Below are 20,267 nucleotides of genomic sequence, written 5' to 3'. Positions count from 1 at the left end.
ACAATATATTCTAATAATAAGTGCACATTAAGAAGTACACATAAATATTTTATAAGATGGCAGCTATTGGGCTGGAGAGATGGCTTTGCAGTTAAGGTGCTTGCCTGCAAAGCCTAAGGACCCAGGTTCAATTCCCTAGAACCCACATAAACCAGATGCAGCTGGTAGCTCATGCATGTGGAGTTCGTTTACAATGGCTAGAGGCCCTAGTGTGCCCATTCTCTCTCCCACCTTCCCTCGAGGTTTCAATGTCTCATAAATAAATAAAAATAACATAAATTAGAGCCGGGCGTGGTGGCGCACGCCTTTAATCCCAGCACTCGGGAGGCAGAGGTAGGAGGATCGCCATGAGTTCAAGGCCACCCTGAGACTACAGAGTTAATTCCAGGTCAGCCTGGACCAGAGTGAGACCCTACCTCGAAAAACCAAAAAAATAAATAAATAAATAAAAAATAACATAAATTGTTTAAATGGCAGCTATTAAATATCATTGCTTTTCAACAGTTAAAAAAACATCTGATTTTTAGCCAGGTGTGGTGGCATATGCCTTCAAACCAAGCACTAAAGAGGCTGATAACAGGAGAATCACCATGATTTTGAGGACATCCTGGATTACACAGTGAGTTCCAGGTCAGCCTAGGCTAGAATGAGACCCTGCTTTAAAAAAAGAGATGAGGGCTGGAGGGACAGCTTAGCGGTTAAGGCATTTGCCTGCAAAGCTAAAAGACCCAGGTTCAATTCCCCAGGACCCATAATATCCAGATACACAAGGGGGCACATGTGTCTGGAGTTCATTTGCAGTGGCTGGAGGCCCTGGCGCGTCCATTCTTTCACTCTCTCTCCCTCTTTCTCTGCCAAATAAATAAATAAATAAATAAATAAATAAATAAATAAATAAATAAAATATTTTAAAAAGATAAATAAAGAGATGGGCCAGGCGTGGTGGCATACACCTTTAATCCCAGCACTCGGGAGGCAGAGGGTGGAGGATTGCCATGAGTTCGAGGCCAGCCTGAGACTACATAGTGAATTCCAGGTTAGCCCGGGCCAGAGCAAGAACCCACCTCAAAAAAAAAAAAAAAAAAAAAAAAAAAAAAAAAGAGAGAGAAAGAGAGAGAGAGAGATGGCTTAGTGGTTGAGGCACCTAAGGACCCATGTTCGATTCCCCAGATCCCACATAAGCCAGACACAGAAAGGTGAGACAAGCACAAGGTGGCACAAGTGTCTGGAGTTTGATTCAGTGGGTCTCTCTCTTGCTGTCTCTAAACACAAATAAATAAATAATGCAAGCTGAGAAATAGCTTAGTGGTTAAGGTGCTTGCTGTCTCCTTCTCTCTAGGTATCTCTCTAAAATAAAAACTTAAAAAACTAACGTGTGCCTAGAGCCAGGTGTAGTGGCACATACCTTTAATCCCAGCACTCAGAAGGCATAGGTGGGAGGACTGCTGTGAGTTCAAGGCCATCCTGAGACTATATAGTGAATTCTAGGTCAGCCTGGGGTAGAACAAGACCCTACCTTGAAAAAAAAAATTTTTAAAGAAAGAATAAATTTTAGAGCTGGGTGTACTGGTGTCTTTAATCCCAGCACTTGGAAGGCAGAGGTAGGAGGATCACCATGAGTTTGAGGCCACCCTGAGAACAAAATTCCAGGTCAGCCCAGACTACAGTGAAACCCTACCTCAAAAAAAAAAAAAAAAAAAAAAAAAAAAAAAAAAAAAAAAAAAAGCCAGGTGTGGTGCTGTACACCTTTAATCACAGCACTCTGGAGGCAGACATAGGAGGATCATCATGAGTTCGAGGCCACCCTGAGACTACACAGTGAGTTCCAGGTCTGCCTGGGCTAGAGTGAGACCCTACCTTGAAAAACCAAAAAAAAAGAAAAAAAAGCTTTTTTAATGCAATTATCTAAACATAGCTTTTCAAATATTTAATAATATACATAAAATTTACCTAAGAATGCATCCACCAGACAGCTGATTCCACGCATGGCACGAAAAAATATTTGAGGCAGATGTTTAAGGCAGGGATACTGATTCAATTCTTGTGGCATTCCGCTCACATTCAAGAACTGCTCCTGAAATTTGGGAGTAGAGCTTATAATGGCTGGGTTACTCAAATCCACAGGATTACTATTAAAAAAGAGAAAGAATTAATTACAAATTTATAAATTTCTACAGCAATAAGATCATGCAGTCCAACTTATGAACAGATTATCTGTATCTATTTCTTTGATTTAGAGAGAAGATTGATGTGTATTTAATGAACGAGGTATTCAAATATGAATGTTTCTCTATATACTTGCTAGAGTTTTTTGTTTTTATTTTTCATAGGAACTTTATTCTTCACAGAATAAAAGTCAAAGTAAGACAAGAAGGTTTTAATTTTGTGAGTATAAATGCTAATGTTTAGAATTAATAGTAAACCTATAAATAAGTCATTTTCTTTTTTTTAAATGATTTGAAAATCAAGATTCATGTTTCAGTTTTGTACTATGCGCATGACTACTTACTAAAGCCATATATTTGGACTTGGTTTACATTTTTCTGTAACAGAAGCAAGAAAATGAAGACAGGCATAACTGAGTGCCTTGTTCCAAGGCTGCCTTAATCTTTCCCTAACTGAAGGACTGGTTGTTCACTGCTGTTCAGAGCCTAGTGTGAGCTCTCTAACAACACATAACCTCTCTTTTTTTTTTTTTTTTTTATTTTGGCAGCATTTGCTTAAGCAAGTTTCTATTCTTTATAACCAAAAGGATCAATGTCAGCTCAAGAAGAAAAATGAAGCCTGAGAGAGATAAATTAGAAGTGAAGACATGAGCCAGACAAGGTGCTACACACCTTTAATCCCAGCACTCAGGAGGCAGAAGAAGGAGGATCACTATGAATTCAAGGTTACCCTGAGACTACATAATGAATCCCAGGTCAACCTGGGCTAGAGTGAACACTACCTCAGAAACCTAAACAAACAAACAAAAAAATGAAAACACAAGAAAATATTATCCAAATCCCTTCTGCAAACAGGGTCTTACAATGTCAGGCTGGCTGGAACTTTCTATGCAGCCTAGAGTGGCCTCAAGTGATCCTCCTGTCTCTATTTTCCAAGTGTGTACCAACATGACTGCCCTGCAATGACTATCCCCCCTTAAAAACATTCCAAGGCTAGGGCTGGATTGATGGCTTAGCAGTTAAGGCTCTTGACTACAAAGCCAAAGGATCAGGGCTGGAGAGATGGCTTAGCGGTTAAGCGCTTGCCTGTGAAGCCTAAGGACCACAGTTCGAGGCTCGATTCTCCAGGTCCCACGTTAACCAGATGCACAAGGGGGCGCACGCATCTGGAGTTCGTCTGCAGTGGCTGGAGGCCCTGGCGCGCCCATTCTCCCCCCCCCCCCTCTCTCTCTCTCTCTCTCTCCCTCCCTCCCTCCCTCCCTCCCTCTCTCTCTCTCTCTCTCTCTCTCTCTCTCTCTCTCTGCCTCTTTCTCTCTCTGTCTGTTGCTCTCAAATAAATAAAAATAAACAAAAATAAAAATTAAAAAAAAAAAAGGATCAAGATTCCATTCCCCAGGACTCAGGTAAGCCAGATGCACAAGGTGGCACATGTGTCTGCAGTTTGTTTGCAGCAGCTGGGGGCTCTGGTTTACCTTTCTCTCTCTCTCTCCCTCTCTCAAATAATAAAAATTTAAAAGAAAATTCCAAGAATAAAGCTTAAGGGCTCATTTTTTTTCAAGCCCTTAAAGAACTTCATATGCATGTACCACCTTGTACATCTGTATTTATGTGGGACCTGATGAACTGAATCTAGATCCTTTGGCTTTGCCAGCCAGCACCTTAACTGCTAAGCCATCTTTCCAGCCTCCTTTTCTTAGATTTTATAAAAGATTTCCTTACCCTATACAGGCCATACTCCAAAAATGTTTTATGAGGTTTTTTTTTTTTTTTTTCCTGCTTGTACAGATTCCCCTTTGCATCTATGTAGGAATTACTTCCAGGATCTCCTGCAGATAGCAAAATCTACGGATGTGCAAAATAAGGTACGATGTGGGCTGGAGAGATGACTTAGAGGTTAAGGCACTTGTCTATGAAGCCAAAAGACCCAGGTTCAAGTCTCCAGTACCCACATAAGCCAGATGCACATGGTGGCGCACGCATCTGGAGCTCATCTGCAATGATTAGAAGCCCTAGTGTGCCATTCTTCTCCCTCTCTCTCTCTCTCTCTCCTTCTTTCTCTCTCAACTCTCCTTCTTTCTCTCTCAAATAAATAAATAAAAATTAAAAAAAGTGTGTGTTCATTTGTATACTTTAAAGATGACCTATAATACCTAATACAAATGCTATACCTATATTAAGGGACTAATAGCAAGAAAAAATATGAAGATGTTCAGTACAGATATAACTTGTTCTTTCAAATACTTTGGTCCCTGGTTAGCTGAACCCATAAATAAAGAACCTATAGAAAGAAAGAGGAGCCAACTATATTTTATAATTTGACAAACTCTAAAGTTCATCTGAAATGTTAATAAAACATGCAGGAATAGCTGAAAGATATTAAGCCTACTCAATATCAGTAAACATTATAGAGCTAAAATAAAGTGTGAATCTAGCATAAGAATAACTGGAAGCTGGGTGTGGTGGTGCATGCCTTTAATCCAAGCACTTGGGAGGCAGAAGCAGGAAGATTATCTTGAGTTCAAGGCCACCCTGAGACTACCGAATAAATTCCAGGTCAGCCTGGGCTACAGCGAGACTAACTTGAAAAACAAAAAAAAAAATAAAGAAATAAATGGAGAGATTAATTGGGCAGTGTAACTTACAGGTAAATTCTTGTTTATATAAAGGAACTTAATATCAGAAGTAACAAAATTAGAATAGAGTTGAATATCTGTCTAATCAAATACAGAAAGACTTTCTAATTCTGTTTTATTTATTTTTATTTATTTATTATACAGACAGAGAGAATGGGCACGCCAAGGCCTCTAGCTACTGCAAATGAACTCCAGACACATGTGCAATGTACATCTAGCTTACATGGGCTCTAGGGAATTCAATCTCAGTACTTAGGCTTCACAGGCTAGTGCCTTAACTGCTAAGCCATCTCTCCAGCCTAGTTTTCTAATTTTAAAGGAGAGAAAAAGTTCAAAGAGAAAGTAGTAAAAAGCAAAGCCTGATGAAAGCTAAAAACCACAAAGTAAACGTTAGAAAGAAATGATCAAAAATTCTTCACGTACCAATTTTATAAAACATTCATACAGCACAATTTAGAAGAGTAAGAAACAAAGAAAAATGAAGTCAAACCAGAAAGAGAACATGCAGGGGAAGGTCTAAGTTGGGATCATGAAACAAGAAAATAAAAGTTTCATAAACATATAGATGTTGGAAGACAGGAAAAGGCCTTGAGAGCCAAGTTGATGAACTGTGACACAGAAAGAAGCGCTTTCCACTCCACAGAATGGGACAAAGTTCTGGGAGAGCCATCATCACCAAGGCTCAAGCCACAGCCAAGGGAACAAGTTCCTAGAGAGGGTAGTCAAAAGTACTTGAAGGCAAGCCAAACCCATTAGCATGGGGGAGGAGGAGGCACATGATACAGATGTGTTGGCTGCAGTCTGGCTCCATTACATGGACTGTGTTTAGCAGACCTATTCCACATTCCAACTGTAAGTACAGCACAGCTCTTTCTCTAAGACACTAAGTACACATGAAATGATACTATCACAATACCTTAACATATGTAAAAACCGAAACCATGTTTGTGCAACACACTCATTATCCATTTCTGGAGGGATCAAGTTGGCATCTTCATCAGGAACTTTAAATGGAGGAAATGAAGGGCCATATGTAAAACGCAGCAATCTAGAAAAATAAAAGAAATATACCACTAAATCTACTTCTTTTCCTTTTTTTCTTCCCTTAGTGGAACTATGGACTGAACCTAAAGCCTCATGTATACTAAGCAAGCAATCTCCCACTGAGCAAACCCTCTAGTAACTTTTTACTATGGGACAGTCTCACTAAGTTGCCCAAACGTGCCTTGAATCTATGATTCCCCTACATTGGCCTGAGTAGCTGGGATTACAAACCAGTGTCACCCCAACCCAGCCCATTTCTTAAAAGAATGAAAAACAGACAGGGTGTGGAAGTGCACACCCTTAATCCCAGCACTCAGGAGGCAGAGGTAGGAGGATCACCATGAATTCAAGGCCAACCTGGGACGGACTACAGAGTGAGTAGCAGATGAATCTGGACTAGAGACCTTAACACACAACTCCCCCCCACCAAAAAAAAAGGCTGGAGAGATGGCTCAGATGGTAAGGCACTTGCCTGCACACCCGAAAGACTGGGATTTGATTTCCCAGTACCCACATAAAGCCAGATGCACAGAGTGGCACATTTATCTGAGTCCGTTTGCATTGGCTACAGGCCCTGGCATATCCATTCTGTCTGTCTCTCTCTCTCTCTCTGTTTGCAAATAAAATAAATAAAATACATACACAAGACATGTGTAGTGGCACATGCCTTTAATCCTGGCAGAGGTAGGAGGATCACTGTGAGTTTGAGGCCACCCTGAGACTACACAGTGGTCAGTCTGAGCTAAAGCGAGAACCTACCTTGAAACTATCCCCCAAAAAAGAAAAAACCATACACATACCCTTAAAGATGCTTTAATGTGCCCTGTTACATAATATATTCAAATTATTGATTTAAATAACTTATAATTTATTATTACTTATATATCCCTTACAAGTAATAAACTGAATTTTTGTTATTGTAGTCATAATTATATCATATGATAAAATGATATAAATTATTTCTATTTTTTTAAAGTCTTTTTTAAGTATTTCATTTATTTATTTGCAAGCAGAGAGATATGGTCAGAGAGAGAGTATAGGTGGCCTGGGGACTCTAGCCACTGGAAAAGAACTCCAGATGCATGTGTTGCTTGTGCATCTGGTGTATGCAGGTACTGAAGATTTGAACTAAGGACGTTAGGCTTGGCAGGCAAGCACCTTAACCACCAAACCATCTCTCAAGCCTTCAAATTGTTTGTTTTTTTAACAAGAGAACTAAATGAGAAAAATATAGTAAAATATTAGTTATCTTTAAATAATGAGTATCTCCCCCTGCATTTTTCTTATTTATTCACTGGAGAGAGAAAGAAAGCAAATAAAGAAGAAAGAGAATGTACATACCAGGGCCTCCAGCCACTGCAAATGGAACTCCAGACACATGTGTATCTGGCTTATATGGGTACTTGGGAATTTAACCTAGATCCTTAGGCTTCACAGGCAAGAGGAGCCTTAACTGCTAAGCCATTTCTCTAGCCCCCCCCACCCTCCATTTTTAAAAATTTAAAAAATCAGTTAAAGGAGGATTTACAGGGGCCTTAGAGATGGCTTAGCAGTTAAGGGGCTTGCCCGCAAAGCCTAAAGATCCAGGTTTGATTCCTCAGTATACACATAGCCCAGATGCACAAGGTGGCACATGCATCTGGAGTTTGTTTGCAGTGGCTGGAGGCCCTGGTGTGCCCATTCTCTCTTCTCTATCTGCCTCTTTCTCTCTCTCAAGTAAACAGAAACAAAAAAAATTGTTTTTAAAAAAAGATTTACAATATTGACAATCACCATGGCATACTAAAATATTCTTTGATTCTACTCAATTGTGTAAGGGAAAGATCCATTTTTCACAGATGTCCAGTATGTAAATAGACATCATTACAGATAATTACTTAATTAATTTTACAAAAAGACCACTTGGGCTAGAGAATTGGCTTATCAGTTAAGGTGCCTGCCTGCAAAGCCTAAGGACCCAGGTTCAATACCCCAGTACTAAAAAAAGCATGATGCACAAGGTGGCACAGATGTCTGGAATTCGTTTGCAGTGGATAGAGGGCCTGGCATGCCCATGCCCATTCTTTTTATCTATCTGCTCTCCCCCACCCCCGTTCAAATAAATAAATTTTTTTTTTTTTTTGGTTTTTGGTTTTTCAGGTAGTATCTCACTCTAGTCTAGTTCAGGCTAACCTGGAATTCACTATGAAGTCTCAGGGCAGCCTCGAACTCATACTTATCCTCCTACCACTGCCTCCTGAGCACTGGAATTCAAGGCATGTGCTATCATGCCCAGCTAATAATATTTTTTAAAGGCCACTCTACCTTCTAATACGTAATAATGCCCACCTACCAAATAGTTGTTGCTACTATCCTTTCCCCAATCAAATTTAGATTGTATTAAATTTTTAGACACCAGTTTGTAATAAAAACAGGGAACATGAAATATGTTAGCTAATATGAAAACAACATAATTGGAAAACTCCAGAATGTGAAATACTAAAACAACCTAAGAGTTTATTAAGAATAGTAATGGCATTACATAAGCAGTAAAAAGGAAAAGTCATTTAATAAACTAATTTGGTTATAAACTTGGTTCCATTTTTAGAAAATTAAACATAAGTACCTATATTAGGGTTTCAATAAACCCTAGTCTATCTTTTTATTTCCATTATTTTAATAATCAGAGAGCTGGATTTGAGAGGGAATGGCACAGAATTTATGTCTCAAAAGGTTTTAGATTAGACAAGCACTAATCTTTTTTTTTTTTTTTTTTTTTTGAGGTAGGGTCTCACTCTAGCCCAGGCTGACCTGGAATTCACTATGGAGTCTCAGGGTGGCCTCGAACTCACAGCAATCCTCCTACCTTTGCCTTCCGAGTGCTGGGATTAAAGGCACGTGCCACGATGCCCAGCTTGTACTAATCTATTTTTTAAATAGCTCAATCTGTATCTGAAGTACAGTAATAATTGATACAGGCTTTTTATAATATATCGGTATTTGCAAGTATTTTCATTGAACCCTGAAGACCTCCAGACCCAGAGGAGGGCTGCCCAAAGTCCATGAGATGAGGAGACCAAAGATCTACCTGGAAGTGAGCGCACAGATGACCTTGCTCCACTGCTCCACCACGGCCGGATGGTGCCTCCAGTTTGCCACCATCTCCTTTGCTGTCTTCCAATAAGGAGGTGTTGGGAAGCACCGTGTACAAGCTAGTAACCAGACCTCAAACAGAACACCAATCAACTTCTCTGCTAGATTCTCAGCAATGCCACCTGGCCAATGGGAAAAAAAATTGTCATGCTTACCTTTAAAGCAGAATCTTTAATTTACTAACATAGGAAAACTGCTCAAAACTATTTTTTTTTTCCTGAGGTAGGGTTTCACTCTGGTCCAGGCTGACCTGGAATTAACCAGTGACCTTGAACTCACAGAGATCCTCCTACCTTTGCCTCCCAAGTGCTGGGATTAAAGGCATGCGCCACCATGCCCATCTTAAATAACTGCAATGTTAAGTAACAAGCTTCAAATAAAGAAAAGGAATTATTAGGAGCTTCTATGAAGGAATTTTATGGTAACATCAATGAATTAATTTGTTTTCTTTTCTCTTTTTCTTTTTTTTTTTGAGGTAGGGTCTCTAGTCCAGGCTGACCTGGAACTCACTGTGTAGTCTCAAGGGTGGCCTCAAACTCACAGCAATCCACCTACCTCTGCCTCCCGAGTGCTGGGATTAAAGGCGTGCGCCACCACGCCCGGCTCTTTTTCTTTTTTTTTATATCACTTTTTCCAGGTTGGGTCTTGCTCTAGCTCAGGCTAACCTAGAATTCACTATATAGTCTCATGCTGGCCTTGAATTCACAGCGATCCTCCTACCTCTGCCTCTTGAGCACTGGGATTAAAGGCATGCACTACCAGGCTCAGGTACTTTAAATTTTCAAACTTCCTTCTTAGTAAGATCTTAATCTTCTAGGAGGTAAGGGGATGGACGGACAGACTCAAGCACACAAGGGAGAAAAGAAAGGGTGAGTGTCTATAATGAATGACTGCTAGAAATCAGTTTCTGTGCCAAACAGTTCACACATTTGACCTCACATACATAATCCGGGGGGAGGGGGGAGAGGGGCTTGCTACATGTCTCTGGCTGGCATGGAGTTTACTATGTAGTTCAGTTGATCCTAAATACACGAATCTTCTGCCTCAGCCTACCCAGTGCTGGGATTACAGGTATGAATTACCCTTCTTGGCTATTACCAATTATTAACTATACCTATTTGAAAGTGAAAAAAATTAAGTTCAGTAAAGTTATATAACTTGTCCTCAAATCCATGTAGCCAATAAGGAAATAAGGGAAAGAATCAGAATAAACACCTAACTCAAAAGTTGGCTATAACGGATTTGATTCCTCAGTGCCCACATAAAGCCATATGCGCAAGGTGGCACATGCATCTGGAATTCATTTACAGAGACTGAATGCCCTAACACACCCATTCTCATTCATTCTTTCACTCTCTCTCTCCTAATAAATTTAAAAAAAAAAATCAGCCAGATGCAAAAGTCAGAAAGTAACATTTGTCTGGAGTTAGTTAGAAGTGGCAGGAAGCCCAGGCACACCCATTCTTTCTCTCTCTCTCTCTCTCTGCTTGCAAATAGGTAAATGGTGCACCCATTCTCTCTCTCTGCCTTGCTCTTTTACTCAAAAATAAAATAACTTTTAAAAAAGAAGCAAGCTGGGCATGGTAGTATAGGCTTTTAATTCCAGCACTCGGGAAGCACTTAGGAGGATCATCATGAATTCAAGGCCACCCTGAGACTATATAGTGAATTCCAGGTCAGCCTGGGCTAGGTTAAGACCCTACCTTGAAAAACCAAAAATGGGAAAAAAAAAAAAGAAGAAGAAGCAAGGCTGGAGAGATGGCTTAACAATTAAGGCATTTGCCTGCAAAGCCAAAGGACCCAGGTTTCATTCCCCAGGACCCAAGTTAGCCAGATGCACAAGGGGGAGCAAGCATCTGGAGTTCATTTGCAGTGGCTGAAGGCCCTGGCACACCCATTCTCTCTCTCTCCCTCTTTCTATGTCAAATAAATAAAAATAAAATACTTTTTTAAAAGAAGCAAAAAACTAGTGCTAAGCAGGACAAAACCAAGACTTAGAACCAGAGCACTGGACTTTATTTTGCATAGTTCAAAATACGTGGGTTGGAGAGATTGCTTAGTGGTTACGGTACTTGCTTGCACAATCTGACGTCCCAGGTTAAATACTCCAGTACTTATGTAAAACCAGATCATGCATCTGGAATTCCATTGTTGGGCTGGAGAAATAGCTTAGTGGTTAAGGTGCTTGCCTGCAAAGCCTTAAGAGCCAGGTTTGGCTCCCCAGAACCTATGTAAGCCAGATGCACAAGGTGATACATTGCACAAGATGGCATAAGCATCTGGAAATAGATTTCAGTGGCTAGAGGCCCTGGTACACCAATTTTCTCTCTCATAAATAAATTTTTTTAAAAAGTGAATGGAGTTCTGTTTGAAGTAGCAGGAGGCCCTGGTACAGTTATTCTCTCATGTTCCTTCTCTCCTCTCTCTCTCTCTGCTTGTAAATAATTATACACACACACACACACACACATATATACACACACACATACATACATACACAAACATACACATACATACATACTTTGTATGGCTACAGTAAGTAAAGTTAGGAATAGGAAAGTAATTGGTATATGACTTCAAATAAGCAAAATCCAAGTTCCAATAAGCAAGAGGCAAAGAAGGCAGTGAGCTGCCATTCTGGTGCTGTTGATATCACTGACATGTGTGTATAGTGCTCTGAACCACATGTTCCCCCATAAACTTGTGTTCTGAATACATGGTCTCGAGCTGGTAGCAATTTGGGAGGCAGAGTCTTGCTGGAGGAGGTGTGTTGCTGGGGGTGGACTCTGGGCTGTTATAGCCAGTACCCTTGCCAGAGATCAGCTCACTCTCCTGCTGCAGTTTTCCACCTACTGTGGCAAGGTTGTCATCTAGCCTCTGTTCTGTCATCTTTTCTCTGCCATCATGAAGGTTCCCCTCAAAACTGTAAGCCAAAATAAATCCTTTCCTCCCATAAGCTGCTTTTGGCCAGGTGTTTTGTACCAGCAATGTGAGAATAACTACAATAGGGAGCAAGCAGCAGAGAGCCAATGAATCAGTGGCTTAACTGGTTAGCTTTCATCAACACAAGATGGTATTCCTGTCCTGGATTCTTTCCCACACCACAATTCCCTAAGTCCTTCAAGGCATTTCCATACTCTACATTTATATAACAGTGCCAAACACATTCATGTGTGTTAATGATGAGAACATGCTGGGCTTTAGTGTACAAAGTGGGGTTTCTGAAATACACTGTAAAATTCAGTAGAACTAGAAGCTCTTTAATGTCTAGCTAATGAATACATTCTGTCATACTTCCAAACTGAACACCTTTAAGACTTTGGGTGTTTCATTTGCTGAGCAAGATGTTTTCTGGGCTAGGGACGTTAAGATGGATGATGCTCAGGGGTAGAGTACTTGCCTAGCATGGGCTAGGCCTGAGTTCATTTCCTCAGCACACATACACTTGAGTGCACACACACATACAAATACACACACAAGTTATCTTCTTGACCACTACTTTATCATCAGTTTTTTCAATCTATAGGTTCTAATTTAATCAGTATGCTTTTTCCTATACAGGCTCTATCTTATTACACTAAACAAGTTACCTTCCTGTGCTTATCAAACATAATTGAACAAGTTCTTCCCTACATTAACAAAATTATCACTAAAAGTAAAATGATGTAGTTATATAATTTTATCATTGAGAATTTGCAGTCTAAGAACTTTTTTTGTTTTGTTTTGTTTTTTTGAGGTAGGGTCTCACTCTAGCCGAGGCTGACCTGGAATTCACTATGTAATCTCAGGGTGACCTCAAACTCACAGCGATCCTCCTACCTCTGCCTCCCAAGTGCTGGAATTAAAGATGTGCACCACCATGCCTGGCTAGTCTAAGAACTTTTAACCTGGGCTTTTCAACTGTCTTAACAAAATTATATTCCCACTGAGTCTATCAGTCATATAAGTTTAAATGTGAATTGCATTTAGAGCTCAAAAAGGTAACAATTTACAAACCTTGAACAGTTGGAGGGGCCAGAAGTATGTCATTTATTTGCAGAAGAAACAACAGTAAGACTTCCCAGGTTTCTCGGGCCATGATGGATGACTCACGGGCCAATTTCTGAATGGCTCTCAGAACCTGTAAGCACAGTCGAATCTGATTGGAGCCCTGTTCCTGTCTGAAGAAGACAGACAGATATCACTGACAGGCCTGGAAGAGAGACAGCAACAGCCAAAGAAGAGGAAACTTACTGATGTAGCCCAGCGGTCCACTGACCTCCCTCTCAGCAGACAGGGACAGGCACACCTACCTCAGTTTACAGCTAATTCCTCCACCCCCTCCCCCACCATTATTCAGGTCAGCACCTCAGAATCTCCATCTACTGCTCCTGTGAAAGTTTGGCTTCTAAGAAACAGAGAGAAAACTAGAAAGTTAACTTCACCTCTGCGTTGTCATGTCTGAAGTAAGGCTGAAACATACTAACGGGTACTGAGCAGGTTTTTCCTAAAAGAGCTATTCCTGCTGTTCACACTGAAGCAGACAGACCCTTGCATTCTCTTTTATTTTATTAGATTTTATTTTTTGAGGTAGGGTCTTGCTCTAGCCCAGGCTGACCTGGAATTCACTATGTAGTCTCAGTGTGGCCTTGAACACATGGCAATCCTCCTACCTCTGCCTCCTAAGTGCTGGGATTATAGGTGTGCACCACCACACCCAGTTTTTATTTTATTTTATTTTTTTTTGAGGTAGGGTCTCACTCTAGTTCAGGCTGACCTGGAATTCACTATGCAGTCTCAGAGTGGCCTCAAACTCACAGCAATCTTCCTACCTTAACCTCCCAAGTGCTGGGATTAAAGGCATGTGCCAGCACACCCAGCCTCTCCTTTAATTGTTTTTGAAATATCCATTCACAAGAATTCTTCATGACTTCACAGTGCTTATAGTCTCTCCAAAGCTAGAGAACAACCATGGGAGTAAACAAAATGTTCAAAATTGATGAAGTATAAAGATATGTAGAAAATGAGCACTTGCTACTATTGGACTAATAAAAAGATGGGGGCTCCGAAGGATTCTAAGTTCTCCTAGAACAACAGTTATCAATTTCTTGTTTTTTTTAATTTATGTATTTACAAGCAGAGAGAGATAGGAGACAGACAGAGAGAGAATGGGCACACCAGGGCCTCTAACCACTGCAAATGAACTCCAGACACATGTGTCCCTTGTGCATCCTGCTTTCATGAGTCCTGGGGAATCAAACATGGGTCCTTTGGCTTTACAGGCAACGCCTTAACTGCTCTGCCATCTCTCTAGCCCTCAATTTCTTTGTAATATGCAGAACACCCTTTCCCCATAAGAAGAAACCCAATCTATAAAATAGAGTAGAAGAGAAAGAGGTCCAAGACTCAGCCCTTATCCTACCTCCTAAGACAGACCACCTAAGAATTTCAAGAACTGCATTAACAAATAGTAAGCTAATCTCCAGATTCCTGTGTGAAACCCAAGACAGTCTTATCTTATTATCATCATGAACTCAAACTTGGGACTACAGAGTGAGTTCCAGGTCAACCTGGGTTAGAGTAAAATCCAACCTTGGGGAAAAAAAAGTAGCTTGTAGTCTGCAGAAACACTTTACAGCAGGGACCAGTGAACCTGCCCTACCACCTGGGTTCTTACATAATCTTCTTTTTCCTTCCTTTATGTAGTCTAGAGCTGCCTTCCCACTCTATTGGAAGAGTTGCAATGCCATATGGCCTGCAACATAGTTAGTATTTACTATCTGGTTCTTTAAAAAAAAGTTTCTCAGCCAGGCGTGGTGGTGCATATCTTTAGTCCCGGCACTTAGGAGGCAGAGGTAGAAGGATCACCTTGAGTTCGAGGCCACCCGGCACTTAGGAGGCAGAGGTAGAAGGATCACCTTGAGTTCGAGGCCACCCTGAGATTAGTAAATTCCAGGTCAGCCTAGGCTAGAGCAAGACTCTACCTGGAAAAACCACACACACAAAAATAATAAGTTTGCTCACTCCCGCTGAACATTGTTTCCTAAAGAACTGAGTAATTAAAGCTCTAAGCAATTTTACAAGATGGTTCATTTGTCACTTTACTATGCAAAAACTACCAAACTAATGGGCACTCACTTGGACTTAATCTCTAGCAAAATGATAAAGGGTATTTTGAGTAGGGTTTTTTTTTGGAGGTAAGGTCTCACTCTAGCGCAGGCTAACCCACACACTATCCTTAAATAGGATGGCAAGAAAGATTAAAGCTATACTTTTTAAAAGTCTACATACTTCACACCTTTAATCCCAGCACTCGGGAGGCAGAGGTAGGAGGATTGCCTGAGTTCAAGGCCACCCTGAGACTCCATAGTGAATTCCAGGTCAGTTTGGGCCAGTGAGACCCTACATCGAAAAGCCAAAAAAACAAAAAAGTCTACATACTTGTAAATATCCATTTCCTGTTATTTCCATTTGAAGTCAACAAATACAAGCAACAAGCATTTAATCCCTACATAATGCCAGCACTGCTCTAAGTACTATGACTCAAAATACAGTCAGCCCAGTTTCTGTCCTCTTATTGGTTGGATGAGAAAATGAAACTACACCTGGCATGGTGGTGCACACCTTTAATCCCAGCACTTGGGAGGCAGAGGTAGGAGGATCACCGTGAGTTCAAAGCCACCCTTAGACTACATAGTGAATTTCAGGTCAAAGTAGACTACCTTATCTCAAAAAAAAAAAGAAAAGAAAAAGAAAAGGAAAAAAAAAAGAAACTACATTTTTACTTTTTAATATTTTTATTTATTTATTTGATAGAGAGAGGTAAAGAGAGACATGGTCACACTAGGGCCTCCAACTGCTGCAAATGAACTCCAGACATGTATGCTACCTTGTCCATCTGGCTTATGTAAGTCCTGGGGAATCAAATCTAGGTCCTTTGGCTTTGCAGGCAAGCACCTTCACTGGTAAGCCATCTCTCTAGCCCTGAAACTACATATTTTTTTTAAAAAAAAAAGCAGTAAAAGAATGAAGGATTAAGTGATACAGGAATACTGCACAGGTTCAGAGAATGTGTAATCACTGTGGGCCTGCATGATCACATAAGACTTCTTATAAGACAAAATGCAAGATAAGCCAGTAAGAATGAAATATGGACAGCAGGGCAATGGACAAAAGAAGGAAGATGAAAGCCAGGCGTGGTGATCCACACCTTTAATCCCAGTACTTGGGAGGCAAAGGTAGGAAGATTGCTGTGAGTTTGAGGCCACCCTGAGACTCCATAGTGAATTCCAGGTCAGCCTGGGCTAGAGCAAGACGCTACCTCGAAAAACCAAACCAAAAAAAAAAAAAGAAGAAGAAAGGTAACAAAAGGGCAAATGATATAAAGATTTGTAAGTGGTCTTAGAAAAATTCTTACGCATCTAACTACAGAACAGGGCTCAAACAGAATTAGTAGCAGCTAGTCTATGTAGGTGCCAGAATGCAGCTGGTGCTTTGTACAAGGAAGATAGTTTATACCTGATCCTACAGACCACAGTTCTGATGAAGACTACTTTTATTCAATTCAGATTGTCTGAAACCAACTTCCTTCTAAATTTAGAAAGATAAAATTTAAGCGGGGCATGGTGGCACACGCCTTTAATCCCAGCACTCCGGAGGCAGAGGTAGGAGGATCACTATGAGTTCAAGGCCACCCAGAGATTACATAGGGAATTCCAGGTTAGCCTGGACTAGAATGAACCCCTACCTCAAAAAACCAAAAACAGAAAAAAGAAAGTGGTTTCTGAGTGATTCATCCAGTACTTTCCCATCTATGTGACAGACTAAAAACTCCAATAAGAACTTTTTTATAATGGGAGAGAAATACTACTGCCCCTTTCGCACACATAAAACACAATTGAAAACAGCCTCATGAACTGGTGGGAAACCAATGCTTATTCTTGTCTGTATTTCACAAAATGTTATAAGGAAGCCCAGAGTCTTGGGTATTCAGGGTAAAAAGTCTGCCTCTGAGCTGTATCCTCAGCTTCAGAATGTAAAAATCTTAACAAGAAACGAAAAAGTACACCTTCCAAGGCTCAGGGTCTAATGTGGAAGGGGTGGCGGAAAGAATGTAAGAGCCAAAGGAAAGGCAGGACTCCATACAACATGCTCCCTTCAGACACAAAATGGCCTGGATATCCATGGCCTCACAGTGACTGATACTACCCGCATAAGACTGCCATAAGAGGAGGAAAAGATCAAGACATCAAAAGTAAAAGAGAGACTGATTGAGATGGGGAGGGGGTATGATGGAGAGTGGAGTTTCAAAGGGGTAAGTGGGGGAGGGAGGGTACCACCTTGGGGTACTTTTTATAATCATGGAAGTTGTTAATAAAAAAATTTTAAAAAAGAAAAACTACAAGTAAAAAGTTACTTAATAAATGTAAGGCATTTGTCTTAGAAGATAGGAAAATATTAGTAACAAACTTTCATGAGTTATCTTTTGACCCAATATAAACTTGCCTGTAAATTCAAGTTCACCTCTTTCTCTCTCTTATTTCTGGTTTTATTTTGGGATAGGGTCTCATGTAACCTAGACTGAACCTGAATTCACTACATAGCTGAGGCTGGTCTCTGGTCTTGAATTCCTGATCCTCTTGCCTCTCCCTTGCAAGTGTTGGAAATACAGGAATGTACCATCATATCTGGCCTGAGTTTACTTATTTACATGCTTTCATTCTCCCATAGGATCATTTTTAGGCAGGATTAACTGCCTTTAGCTTAAGTAATAACAAGAATAATGATAAATGAAAAAAAAATTTTTTTCAAGGTAGGATATCACTCTAGCACACACTGACCTAGAATTCACCACATAGTTCCAGGGTGGTCTCCAACTCACAGTGATCCTCCTACCTCTGCCTCCCTAGTGCTAGGATTAAAGGCATGCACCACCACAGGTGGATGAAAAATGATTTTACCAGAAGGGAAATATACCAACATATTTTAATATACAACAGCTACACATCTCAAAAACAAAGTCAAGGGCTAGAGAGATGGCTTAGCAGTTAAGGGGCTTGCCTGCAAAGCCAAGGGACCCAGGTTTGATCCCCCAATACCCATGTAAACCAGATGCACATGGTGGTACATGAGTCTAGCTTTTAGTTTTAGTTTGCAGTAGCTAGAGGTCCTGGCATGGCCCTTTCTCTCTCTCTTAAACAAATACGTAAAAATAAAAGAAAACAAAGTCAAGGGCTGGAGAGATGCCTCAGTGGTTACAGAGCTTGCTTGCAAAGCCTGATGGCCTGGGTTCAGTTACCCAGTACCCATGTAAAACCAGATGCACAAAGTGGTATGTGCACCTAGAATTTTTTTTGCAGCAGCTAGAGGCCCTGGTGTGCCCATTCCACCCCACCCCGCCCACAATCTCTGTTTGCAAATACGTAAGTAAATAAGTAAATAAATATTTTTTTTTTAGGGAGTAAAATAAATTCTGTAAACTGAAGACATGCTTACCAAAAAGTTTTGGTAAGACCAAGTATGGTGCTACACACCTGTAATCCTAGCACTTGAAAGGCTGAGGCAGGAGAATCATGAGGTTGAGGGCAGAGTGGGCTATACAGCAAACTCACGGTCAACCTGGGCTATATAATGAGATTCTGTTTTGAAAATAAAATCTTAAAAGGCCCTGGAAGGGCTGGAGAGATGGCTTAACGGTTAAGGCATTTGCCTGCAAAACCAAAGAATCCCCGTTTGTTTCTCCAGGACCCAAGTAAGCCAGATGCACAAGAGGGAGCATGCATCTGGAGTTCGTCTGCAGTGGTTGGAGGCCCTAGCGCACACACACACACACCTCTCTCTCTCTTCTCCCCCCCTCTCAAATAAATAAGTAAAATTGTTTTAAAGAAATTTTCTTTTATTTTTATTTATTTGAGAGGGGCAGAGAGAGAATGGGTGTGCCAGTGCCTTTGGCTACTGCAAACAAACTCCAGACGCATGTGCCACCTCATGCATCTGGTTTATGTGGGTTCTGGGGATTCAAACCTGGTTTCTTTGGTTTTGTAGGCAAGCACCTTAACTGCTAAGCCATCTCTCCAGCCCTATCAATATAATCTTTAATTAACTGAAAACACTGTTCAAAGGACAAACAGTAAAACCAATTCCTATGTGTTTAATAAAGTAACATTTGTGAATATTCTATTATGATCCTGATAATAGCAGGTAAACAGGTACAACTTACCTTGGTACAAAAAGATTTTGCAGGTGTTTTAGTATACTTTGAACATATAGATTAGGCTCTTTAATAATTGGCAATGGAATAGAATCTTTCTGCATCACCAAAGCCATAATCCAATCTGTATACACATCAACACAATATTTCACAGTTTCTCCATCCAATGGAAGGGTCAGTCCATAGCAAATTACTTCCATGGTCCATTTTACCTAAACAAAAGAAAGTATCCATACATAATTATCATAGATCCTTATCTGTAGCTTACTAGACTAATTTCAAGTAACTGTTTTTCAGTGCCAAATCCTCTAAATTGACAGTATATTCTTCTCAACATACACAGATCTGTTCTAGCTCTGCACTTCTCATGGATAAAACATATGCATGTAATAGTCCCCAAGCAAAGGATTTCAAAATAAAATAAATTACTTTCTTGTGTGTGGGTATGAGTACACATGTGTATGCATCTGGAGGCCAGAGGTTAACACTGGTTGTCTTCCTCAACTGTCTCCTTTGTTTTCTGAGGCAGGGTCTTTCACTTGAGACAGAGCTCAAGTTCAGCCAGTATGGCCAGCCAGCTTGTCCCAAGAATTCTTTTTCTCTGCTTCCCATATGCTGGGATTACAAGCAGCTGTCTCACCCACCTACCATTAACATGGGTGTTGGGATCTGAACTCCAATCTTCCTGCTTGAAAAGCAAGTACTTTACCCACTAAAGTATTTCCCTAGCCCTAATTTATTTATTTTTATATATTAAACCTACGCTTGCTATTACTATTTTGTGTTTTGTTGTTTTGTTTTATGCGAGAGAAAGTGAGGGGAGAGAGAGAAAGAGAATTGAATTGGTATGCCAGGGCCTCCAGCCATGTGCACTCCCTTTGTCACTGTGTGTCTGGCTTATGTGGGACCTGGAGAGTCAAATATGGGTCCTTAGGCTTTGCAGGCAAGTGCCTTAACCACTAAGCCATCTCTCCAGATCACCCTTTTGTGTTTTGTTTTGAGATACTAGAAACTGAACCCCCAGGGACTCATGAATGTTAAACAAGCACTTATCACTGAACTATATTCCCATTCTCTTTTTTCCTTTTGACATCACTATTGTTC

General features: G+C 40.5%; 1 protein-coding gene across 7 annotated transcripts in view; it reads right to left on the bottom strand.

Annotated features, from left to right (window-relative positions):
• Ralgapb (Ral GTPase activating protein non-catalytic subunit beta) overlaps window positions 1–20,267 on the bottom strand; it is a 116,118-nt gene that overhangs the window by 73,757 nt on the left and 22,094 nt on the right. For 5 of the 7 annotated variants that reach the window (XM_012950722.2, XM_045155847.1, XM_004666683.3 and 2 more), the window contains exons 3-7: window positions 19,173–19,375; window positions 12,971–13,134; window positions 8,910–9,096; window positions 5,715–5,846; window positions 1,951–2,129 (exon numbers count right to left, since the gene is read on the bottom strand). In XM_012950722.2, the coding sequence (XP_012806176.1) occupies window positions 1,951–2,129; window positions 5,715–5,846; window positions 8,910–9,096; window positions 12,971–13,134; window positions 19,173–19,375 (865 nt within the window). Of the gene's footprint in view, window positions 1–1,950; window positions 2,130–5,714; window positions 5,847–8,909; window positions 9,097–12,970; window positions 13,167–19,172; window positions 19,376–20,267 lie in introns of those variants that run through there. The other 2 variants (XM_045155849.1, XM_045155850.1) reach the window with 2 other exon arrangements.

Source organism: Jaculus jaculus, chromosome 8 (genome assembly GCF_020740685.1).
Source record: "Jaculus jaculus isolate mJacJac1 chromosome 8, mJacJac1.mat.Y.cur, whole genome shotgun sequence".
Classification (NCBI taxonomy): domain Eukaryota; kingdom Metazoa; phylum Chordata; class Mammalia; order Rodentia; family Dipodidae; genus Jaculus; species Jaculus jaculus.
Note: the sequence above shows the minus strand (reverse complement) of the source record. Positions and strands in the feature narration are given on the sequence as shown.